This window comes from Mastomys coucha, unplaced genomic scaffold (genome assembly GCF_008632895.1).
Source record: "Mastomys coucha isolate ucsf_1 unplaced genomic scaffold, UCSF_Mcou_1 pScaffold21, whole genome shotgun sequence".
In the NCBI taxonomy this organism is placed as follows: Eukaryota; Metazoa; Chordata; class Mammalia; order Rodentia; family Muridae; genus Mastomys; species Mastomys coucha.
The window spans coordinates 3,023,379-3,034,700 of NW_022196904.1; the positions used below are offsets into that span (position 1 = coordinate 3,023,379).

Sequence of the window (11,322 nt, forward strand, 5' to 3'; positions counted from 1 at the left end):
CCCCACCCAAGCATATACAAACCATCACACTGTCCAAGGTAAAGATCCATGGCCCCAGGAAACTACTGATGTAGCCTGGGTATTCCAAAGGTGTGGAACCTGGAGTTTTGATATCCAAGGTTAGGACATTACAGATGCAGGGGAGTAAGGATTTTTCCCTTCCTCTGCCAGCCTGCTGAACAGCATACCTGCAGACACTCCCTGGGGCCACACAATCATTCAAAGCAAATGCTAAATCACTTAAGCTTCTGTCTCAGAAGAAGAGGAAGGGCTTGGTGCTGCTGATGCACCAAGAACCACCAATGCAATGATGAGATTCTGTTGGTTTGAATAGTCTTGACCTCCATAGAGGCATGAATGTGAATGCTTAGCTCATAGGGAGTGGTATTATTGGGATGTGTGGCCTTGTCAGAGGAAGTGTGTCACTGGGGGAGCAGGCTTTGAGGTCTCCTTTGCCCAGTGTGGCACACAATCTCCTACTACTTGCAAATTAAGATATAGAACTCTTGGCTCCTCTAGCACCATTTCTGCCTGTATGCTGCCATGCATCCCATTGCAATGATAATGGACTAAACCTTTGAACTATAAGCCAGTCTCAATGAAATGTTTCATAAGGTCATGGTGTCTCTTCACAGCAATAAAACTCCAAGACGGGGATTCAATTATGCTTTCCCAGCTACTCGAGAGTCCCTTAATTCAGTCAACCATCATACCTTCGAAAAGTCCCAGGGATAACTCAATGGTTCTAGGCTGATCTTTTGAGAATTTTTTTTCCAGTGGCACATAGAAGAGGAAAAGGCCTCTGAGATTGTGAGTGGCCAGAAAGCATGGGCCCTTGTCTCTATTCCTACGGCCTAAGAAAATGCCTAGTACTCAGCTGGATGGAATAAATGGAAAGAGCTTTTATGTGCAAATGTAAGATAATGCTATCTTTTGAAAGCAGAGAGAGGGAACCAATGGAAATCCAGTACCTAGCAGGTCTTGAGCACTTCAAATATGCCATGCCAAACATTGTCAAATCCAGGTAGCAAACCCTCTAAGTTCCCACGCTGAGCCATCGTTTCTCTGACCCGTTTGAGAGGAGGTTTATATGCTTAGTTCTGGACCCAGCAGGATGATTCAAGCCTGACTTGGGGCCTGAATTCAGCCCCCAGGACCCTTTTATTCAAACCATCACAGAAAGTTCTGCACACTAGGCCATCCATGTTACTAATCAGTGTTGTCCCTCCCTATATAACAATGGGTGTATAACAATGGGTGTTCCAGGAAGGAACAAAGAAATACTCGGTGAGACTGAGGTAATTTGCATTTGTATTAACCCTATCTTCTTTGCCTCATTTTTTTCTGGCTGACTCCGTGGCTCCTGGTTCCCACTCCTCTTCCAGTCAACTGTAAGTGACAAACCCTCTCTATATAAACAAGGGTTTGGGTCGGGGGTCCAACTCAGGGAGACAAAAGAGGGGGGCAAACATCTAACCATCACATTCTGCAGGGCAGACTCAGAGAATTCTCAACTTGAACATGGCCACTTGCCCTAGATCTAAAGGTCATTGTGTGGGGATAGATTTGAAGGCCAGCCACCCTTTCAGATCCTGTAGGAATGCTGCTTGCAAGAGAGGAAGAAAGAATCTTTTTTTTTGTTGTTGTTTTTTTTGTTTGTTTTTTGAGACAGGGTTTCAGGGTTTCTCTGTGTAGCCCTGGCTGTCCTGGAACTCACTCTGTAGACCAGGCTGAGAAAGAACCTTTTTTGGTTTCCATGACTATAGTTTGATATCAAAGAGCTGACCAGGTTGGGAGCCCCCACTTCTCTATAGCCAGGGTGGGCTGTATAGTTCCGGGTGAGCATAGGGTCAGATTCTGCCAATCTCCCGGAACAGGGAGGGTTTAGATTCCCTGGAGCTCTCACTTCCGGAATGATTGCATCTTCAAAGAGATGGAGGAACCAGAGGCTATGTCAAAGCTCCCCATTCTAGTCCCGTGCCCTTTTGGGGGATCTTTGAAGTACACTAAGGGACGATGTACAAATTGACTAAATTGATTCCATACTCCTTCTTAACTTTGGTTGAACAAATGGTCCCTTGGTCCCGGCTCATCTTCTCTTTCCTGACATTGTGTGTCTACAGTGCTGAAAGGTAAGAGCCTCTATTTCCTTCCCCCTCTGATCTAGCTGCCTTTGTCCCTCAGAAACAACAAGCTGACTTTCAACCAGCATTTCCTCTCCCGTGTCCAAAGCCTAGCTTCTAATCTAGGGACCGAAGAGAATCTGAGTAGCTAGAGTACCTCCCTTGATAGAATTCAAACACCGTTCTTCCCCTCTCCCCACCAAATTCAGTGTTTTTCCCCCTTAATCCATATGTAACTGGTTTGCATCTTGGTGAGAGTAAGCTCAAGGCAAATCCAGCTGAGAAGCAAAGGGGCAAAGAGTTATTACCCGCAGCAGGCAAGGTGAGTAGTGATTTCACAGTAGTGAATTCCGGTGCAGTGCCCTCCTGAAGGAGTCCACACATAGTCAAAGAGGAAAGTACCTAGCCTAGCACCTGGTTCTGGAGACAGCAAAGGGCAGTCTTTCCCCTCCTTCCAGCAGAGCTGCAGAAGAGCTTTTTGACTGCCATTCTCGGCTCACTAAATGCTGATAGGTTATTTCTCTGCTGGTGAAATGAGCCAACTCAAACCAGATTAGATTATATTAAATACAGGGTTATTGGGACCCTGCACTCGGGTGAATTTACTGGTCCCAAGGACCGAGGCCAGGGAAGTTGCCAGGAGGAGAGGAGGAGAAAGAAGGAAGGGAGGGGGAAAGAGAAAGAACTCGCAGGCGAGGGGGGGAGGGAAAAAGGGAGGAGAGAGAGAGAGAGAGAGAGAGAGAGAGAGAGAGAGACAGAGACAGAGACAGAGACAGAGAGACAGAGAGAGACAGAGAGAGACAGAGGGACAGAGGCAGAGACAGAGGGACAGAGACACACAGACAGAGAGAGTGCATGCAACACGGCTGGATTATTATGGAAAAGCCTCTAGGGCAGCCCAGGACTGGAAAGTTCCGGGTTGGGGGCAGGGTTTGCAAGGTAGGGACTGAGGGAGGGATGCTGGGAAAACCTGGAGGCCAGTCTGTTTTGATATGTAAAATATGCACCTCAGACCCTTGTTCAAAGCCTGAAACCAAACCTGCACCCCACTCCCAAGCCCATTCCCGAGTCTGCTGGGACTCTTGGGAATCTTATGGAACCTCAGTCTTCCCAACCACGCACCACGACCCATTATAGATTCCATTTTCCAACAAGTTCCTGGCCCCCAGAGCCTGATCTTGTTTTTTTGGCTTTCTAATTATGGCGTTGTCTCTATGACCCGACTGATTCAACATCCTGTGCTTCATCTGTAACCTTGGTCATCCATGTCACCTCGCCTGGTCCTGATGCTATCAGGAATCTTGGGTAAGTGTGTGAGTCACCGTGTCATGGACTGAGTAGTTCAAAACTTGGAGCAAGAATTTGTAGGCTGGAGGACAGTTGTAGTGATGCATCCTTTAATCCCAGCACTCAGGAGGCAGAGGCAGGATCTCTGAGTTCAGGTCAGTCTGGTCTAATGAAGTTCCAGGATTGTAGGCTAGAAAGACCCTCTCTCAAAACATTAAAATTATGGGTTACACTCAAGGTTTTCTTTTGACCCCCCCCAACAAACCATAGTCCATGTACACACACACACACACACTCGAACATATGCATTGTTTTTTAAAAAATGAAAGAGCAGGCTATCCATCTAATATGGCCTAACAACATACAATAAGTCTGAGCACAGACCCTCATGTCACAGCTGGATATGACAACCCAACAGGAAGGAGGAAAAGGGTCTTATGTGCAGGCAAGTGTCAGAGACACCCCCACTCCCGCTCTTGGGAGTCCCACCAGAATGTCAAGCTATACAACCATAATATGCAGTGGACCCAGCTCAGATCCATACACAGTCCATGCTTGCCTCTTCAGTCTCTCTGAGCACCGCTGAGCCCCACTTCGTTGATCCTGTGGGCTGTCTTCTGTGGTGTCCTCAACCCCTCTGGCTCCTACAATCCTTCCTCTGCCTCTTCTATGGGGTTACTTTGGCTCTGCCTAATGTTAGGCTGTGGATCTCTGCGTCTGCTCCCATTGGTTGCTAGATGACACCTCTCTGATGATGACTATTGGGCCAGGCACTCCAACGCCAAGGGATCTGCTGCCCTTTTCTGTTGTCTTCAGGCACTACACTCACATGCACATACCCTCACAGATACACATAATTAAAAACAAAAAATTAAATCTTGGGGGTGGGGCAGGAACTACAAGATAGATGGCTCCTCAAACCACATTGGTGGTTGATCTTTGGCCTCAATATGCACACATATTACGTCTTCACACACCTGAGCCTACACATAGAACACTGGTAAATGTTTAGCATGAGGATAAAAGTCCAAAGATGGAACTAATTCAGAATCTAGTGGGATTGTGTACTGCATGGCAACCCTATGTTGCTGGGTCACATTCTCCTTCAGTACTAGATTGCATATACTCCAGCAGACCATAATATCACATACTGATAACATAACCATCTCAGTTTGAGGATGCCCATTCCCTGATGTCTGTACAACGATGAACTTGCCTCCTGACTCGGTGTTCAGACCACACTGGAAGTAAGTGGTGCCTTATACGACTGAGCTGGGTCAAAGGGACTCTAAATTGGTAGTTCTCAATTTTTCTGTGCTGCAACCCTTTAATACAGTGCCTCATGTTCTGGTGACCCCAATCATAAGGTGACTTCATAACTGTATTTCTCTACTGTTATGAATTGTAATGAATATGTGATATGTATGATTTGATATCCGACCCCTGAAGGGTCACGACCCACAGCAGGTCGACAACCCCTACTCTGAGTGATGTTGATACTGCCTTGTGGGTGGGTTTCTCTAATAGTTAAAGGATGGAAAGACAGAAAAACAGCTTGGCACACAGTAGATGTTTAAGGTAGATGTTACAGATTTATTGGGTAAAGAAGGGACTCTGAGGAGCCCACCAGCTCTCAGGGGGTTTGGGTTTTTATTTGGGTTTATTGTGTCCCACTTGGTGAGTCGTCTATCCTGTTTTTTATTGGTGTGAAATTACCTATATGTTCCTTCGATAGCAGGGACTGGGTCTCTGTCTCTGTCCACAAGTGAGGAAATACCTGATCGGTTGACTGGCTGGGGTCAAAGCATATTATATCCTGACCTTCCAAGTGTAATAAGTCCAGAAAAAAATCCACCTCGTGCAAGGGAAAATGGGGATACAACTCAGAGAAAGGGAAACTACTAGGGACAAAAAGCCACAAAGAAGTTGAAATTTGTACTACATTCTTGGTGGCAAAAATCCATTAAAAAACCAAGCAAACTGGGCTTTTTATGGCCCCCTCCCTTCAGCCGTCCTGAAAGGCCTTGGCCTCAGTAGGAAAGGCCCAGTAGCCTCACTTCCCCCACACTTGGCTGGGAAAGTCCACTCACTGAGGATTTTTTTTTTCTGTTTTGGTTGTTGTGTATTGGCATCATTTGTTTTTGTCTCCTCCCTCAGGGTTAATGAGGAGACTGTCCCCGGATGGTAAGTGTGAATCTCTGTTCTCAGCTCACAAGGAGTGATACAGCTACAGAATGCCTTTTGCTTATTTGTTTATTTGGTTCTAAATTTAAAATAAAAAAAATATGCTGGATGGTGGCACACCCCTTTAATCCTAGAACTCGGAGGCAGAGGTGGAAGGATCTTTGTGTTCAAGGTCAGCCTAGTTTTCAGGGAGAGCTCCATGACAGCTAGGCTACACAGAGAAACCTGTTTCAAAAAAAAAAAAGTCACACTGTGCCATCATACTGTGCCAAGGCAAGCATGTGGAAGTCAGATGGTGCCTTGTAGGAGCCGGTTCCCTCTCTCCACTGTGTAAGTCCTAGGACTAGAACTCAGATCTTCAGACTTGTTAGAAGGCACCTTCACATGTGTTGGACCCATATTGCTGTCCCAGTTGTGTGTGTTTGTGTGCACACATGTGTGTATGCGTGCAGAGGCCAGGGGAGGACATTGCTCTGGTTCTATTTCTTTCAGTCTTGCTTCCATGAGATAGTGTCTCTCAATAAACCTGGAGCTCACTGGTTTTTTTGGTTGGCTCTGGTCAGTAAGTGCCTGGGATTCTTCTGTCACTGAATCTCCATAGTATTGGGACTACAGGTGTAGGTGGCAGTAGCCATCTTTTTATATAAATGCCACGAGGATAGAACTTAGATCCCCACACTTGCACAACAAGAGCCCTTACCCATCAAGCCACCCTCAAGCCCTCAACCTCTAATGTCAACCTTGTGGGACACTAATAGCTGAAATGCTAGATAATATAATATATACATACACATGTATATCTCAACTTTCCTAATACTTTGACCCTCGAAGACAGGTAGGTCCTCTTGTTGTGGTGACCCCCAACCTAAAAATGATTTCAGTTGCCACTTGGAAACTTCAATTTTACTATTGTAATGTAAATAGCAATGTAAATTGTAATGTAATTATCTGAATTGTAATGTAAATATCTGAAATGCAGGATGTGAGCTCTGTGACTCCCTAATGGGTCTCCACCCACAGGTTGAAAGCCACTGGTATAAACCATTATGGTAGAACAATAGTCCCTTAATGTCTGTACAATTAACTTGGGGTTGAGGTGGGGGTAAGGTCAGAGTCATCAGGGGCAAAGTAGCAACTGACAAAAGTTTAGCAACCAGGCAGCAAAATGGCTCACTGGGCAAAAGTCACTTGCTGCCAAGCATGATGACCTGATTTCAGACCTCAGGACCTATGAGGTCAAAAGGGAGCTGAGCTTAGCATTAACTAACTCTAACTCTAACTCTGCCGCTTAGGAGGCCAAAACAGGAGGCTCTTAAGTTTGAAGCCAGCCTGGGCTACTTAGTGAGTACAGGCTATATCTGTTACTTTTTTCATGGTGTGACAGACTACCCTGACCTTAGGAATGGAAGGGTCTATTTAGTTTCAGGGGAGTGGGGTGTAACCTGGTGGAGAAACCATGGTCTCATGCTGTTATATATTCTTGTGTGTATGTGCAATGTGTGTGTGTGTTGTCCAGGACAGCTACAGTTTTAATAGTGACATCTCTCATTCTGGGAGCCTTTGTATGAACGTTGGTTATTCTGCTTTGATTCCTTTGGGTGCAGGTGTATGTGTGTGTGGTGGTGGTGGCGAAGATCTCCCTAAATGATGGCACATGCCTTTAGTTCCTGCACTCGGGAACCAGAGGCAGGCAGATCTCTGGTCTACAAATCAAGTTCCAGGACAGCCAGGACTACACAGAGAAACCCTGTCTGAAAAATACAAGAGAGAGAGAGAGAGAGAGAGAGAGAGAGAGAGAGAGAGAGAGAGAGAGAGATCTAAGCAAATCTTGAACTCCCAGTCCACCTGCCTCTGCTCCTGAGTCATGAGACCACAGATGTACACCACCTGAATTTGATTCCATTGTGTGTATGTGCATGTATGCAAGTGTGCACAGACAGTGTGTGCACCCATGGAGGCCAGAGGTCAATGCTCGATATCTTTTTCAATCACTCTCTACATTATTTTTTATTGAGACAGGCTCTCTTCAGTGAACTTGGAGCTCACTGTTTCCTTTTAGTTTCTTTTAAATTTATTTATTTTCGTTTTATGCGTATGGGTGTTTTACCTGCTTGAATGTCTGTGAACCATGTGCCTGCAGTACCCATAGTGTCCAGAAGAGGGCATCAGATCCCCTGGAGCTGGAGTTACGAGCCACCCTGTGGGTACTGGGAATCAGAACTAAAGTCTGGCAAAAGCGGCCGATACTCTTGTTTGCTGAGCATCTCTCCAAACCTTCCTGATTTTGTTTTTATGAGGAAAAGTTGGAAGAGGCTCACGCAGCTAGGCGGTGAATGAGCCAAGATTTGGACACAGATCCTGTTTGTTCAGTAACACCTTACTTGCTCTTAGAATGGTACCCATATGCCTTTGCGCCATCTAGCCATAACCATGTCTCTCAGCCGTTTTACAGCTGAGTTCTTTCCTGGTAGGACCATACCCACACTCTTCCCCATGTCTGGGATAATTTTTCTTTTCCCCTTCCAAGATCTTTCCACTCAGCTAATCCCTGCTCATCTTTCAGGTTTCAGACTAAACACCATATCCTCCAAGACACCTACCCTGGTAACCACTCCAGGTCAGCAAACAGCATTCCTTTAAAAGTTCCTGCCACACCCTGCAGGTCGACCAGAGCATTACTCCCACCTCTGTCCCACTTCATGAGGCGTTTGGTCCACCTCCCCTGCAAGCTCCTGGAAAACCCTGGATATTGTTCACTGGGGGTAGATATTATCTCACCCAAACCTTGTTTATGCCCAGGATACACTAGTGCTTCATAAATATTTATTTTAGAAAGAGTGGTTGCAGACTCGAGTCCCTGTCTTACCCTGTAAATTGAGAGAGAGTTGGGTTGCCTGTTTTCTGATAGCATCCTCATCTCGTCTCTGTCTGGTCAGGGATGCTTATCTGGTGGCAAAACTATTAATCAATCTCTCTCCCTCTCCCCCTCTTTTTCTCGTGCTCTCTCTCTCTCCCTCCCTTTCCCACCCCCACTTTCACTCCCACTCTTCTGTCTTCCTTTCTCTGCACCCATGTCGAACATGGCTGTATTCGATCTTCCTTCCAGACAAGTCAGAAGAAGAAAGTAAGTACTGTGAAATCTTATGACTCCCCATCTCCCTACCCTCATTTTGCCAGGGATTGAACTCAGAACCTGTGTGCTAGGCAGGGGCTCTACCACTTAATCTCACCCCCAGCTTCTCCTTGGGGTGTTCCAACAAGTGCTCCACTGATACGCTTTTAAACTTACTTCTTTCTTTCTTCCTTCCTTCCTTTCTTTCTTTCTTTCTTTCTTTCTTTCTTTCTTTTCTTTTTCTTTTTTCTTTATTCTTTTGGGGTTTTTTTTGGGGGGAAGGGGGTTGGTGTTTTTGTCCTTGTTTTTGGAGACAGGCTTTCTCTGTGTTATCCTTGGCTGTCCTGGAACCAATTCTGTAGACCAGGCTGGCTTTGAACTCACAGAGATTCACCTGCCTCTGCCTCCCTAGTGCTGGGATTAAAGGCATAATAAAAGCATGTGTCATGATCACCTGGCCTTTCACTTTCTATTTTCAAATGAGTTCTTACTAAGCTGTCCAGGGTACCCATGAACTCAACTGTTTCAAAATAAAAAGTAAAAAGAGGGTATAGCTCAGTGGTAGAGCCCCTGCCTAGAATCCCCCAGTGAGGGGCTGGGGGCGTGGCTCAGTGGTAGAGCCCCTGCCTAGAATCCCCCAGTGAGGGGCTGGGGGCGTGGCTCAGTGGTAGAGCCCCTGCCTAGAACCCCCCAGTGAGGGCTGGGGGTGTTGTTTAGTGGCAAAGCCCCTGCCTAGAATCCCCCAGTGAGGGGCTTGGGGTATAACTCAGCAGTAAAGTGCTGTATACGATCCTTTATCAAATCCTCAGTACCACAAGAAAGTTTGTTAGAGCAAGTAATTCGCAAGTTGTACAGAGAAAAACTAGAAATAGTTTGGGGGAACTCTGTCCAGATAGGATTGTACACTGGAGGACAGAGGATGAAGGGCCAATGATGCAGACAGAATCATGAATGGGTCACAACAATTCTATCGACTTACTTGTTTTAGTCCATTGCAAGTCCCTGATTGTACAATATGAGTATATTGGATGTTTCTGATCTGCTGAGCCAAATTCTTCTTTTGTCTAGTCTAGTGTGGCTTGAGGTTTCCTTAATTGAAATGCCTGAAGCTGGATGTGTTTCAAATTTCAGACATTTTTCAGAATTGTGAGCATTGCATCAACTCTATCAGTTCAGACACTTATCCAACCCCCCCCAAGTCTGATCTGGACAACATCCACATCCAAGCCTGGATGTGCTGCCTTAGGCTGGTAGCCCAGCACTTGGGAGACAGATGGAGGTGGTGGTGGTGGTGGTTTGGCTGGATTTGAACCTACAGAAAGAGTTGCAGGATAGCCTTGGTCTGTGGAGCGAGAGGACCCTATCTCAAAAAGCAAAAACAAATGGAGGCCAGAGAGGTGACTCAGTGGTGACAACCACTTTCTGTTTTCCTAGGAGACCTGAGTTAGGTGCCACCCATGTAAGACAGTTTACAGTTGCCTGATGGCTCTGTGTGGCTTGCAAGGGCATACACACATGCTTACACAGGCATATACATGTAAAGAAAGTGAAATAAACTTAAAAAAAAAATGAAAATAAGTCAAAGGGAAACTATTCACGCCTCAGCCTGGCACTCAAAAATCTTGTCCTGGAGCCATTGTGGATCAGGGATGTTCAGCCGTGCAGGTAGGCAAGGGAAACGGCTCCGGTTAGATTTTGCTAATGCTCACAGATAAGGCAAGGGGAGTCTGCGAAACTGGTTTCCTCTCTAAGTTAGTTCAACAGAACCCAGGAACAATCTTCAAACACCTCAAAAAGTATTTTATGGAAGAAAATGGAAGGCACCGGAGACAGAAGGGACTCATTCATTTTATTCTTTCCCACACGAACTCCCTGATCCTGCTCCAATCTGCCTGCCTTCCAGTGAAAAGTAAGTTCTCTCTCCTTTTATTGTTGATGCCCTTTGGGTATTTGTTGTTGGGTGGGAAAGTCTCAAGTAGCCCAGGCTAGCCTTAAACTCTGTATGTAACCAAAGATGACCTCAAACTCTTGATCATCCTGCCTCAGCCTCCTGAGTGCAGGGATTACAGGTGTGCCTAGCAAAGAAAATTGTTTTACAGTTTTTTTTTCTTCTTCCTTTCTTGTGGGTAACTGAATGTTTCCAGATACCTGGAAGGTAAAACAAGAAAGAAGGGAGCTAGGCATGGTGGTATTTGCCTATGATCCCAGCCAGCATTATGAAAGCTGAGTGAGGCAGGAGGATTAGCAGTTCTAGACTAGCCTCAGTTACATATCAGATTTGAGGTTAGCCTGGGCTACAAAAGGTTCTGTAGAAAAAAAAAAGTGGGGTGGGGGAGGAAAAGGAGGAGAGAGAAGGGGAGAGAAAGCTGTTTTTAGAGGAATTTTCCCACTAGTGGAGGAGACTCCAGGTAGCTTTCAGGCACCGCTCACTTCAAGGGACTGTAAACTGGGGTCTGGGACTGTACGACGTATTACTGGAGTCTCAGTATTTGAGCAGATTTTTAAATTGCCCCATTGTCCTAGAGCACAGGACAGCAGGAGTTATATGTGTTTATAGGTAGAAAACAAAACCAAATAAAAAACAGGATCCAAGCCTTCCTCCCTGACTGCGGGGGG

The 11,322-nt window shown here is 45.9% G+C and overlaps 1 protein-coding gene across 1 annotated transcript in view; it reads left to right on the forward strand.

The window, feature by feature from the left end:
- Positions 1-11,322, forward strand: part of Eddm13 (epididymal protein 13) — a 30,095-nt gene that overhangs the window by 4,880 nt on the left and 13,893 nt on the right. The window contains exons 2-4 of the mRNA XM_031390916.1: positions 5,568-5,594; positions 8,158-8,211; positions 8,701-8,722. Coding sequence (XP_031246776.1) covers positions 5,568-5,594; positions 8,158-8,211; positions 8,701-8,722 — 103 coding nt within the window. The remainder of the gene's footprint in view (positions 1-5,567; positions 5,595-8,157; positions 8,212-8,700; positions 8,723-11,322) is intronic.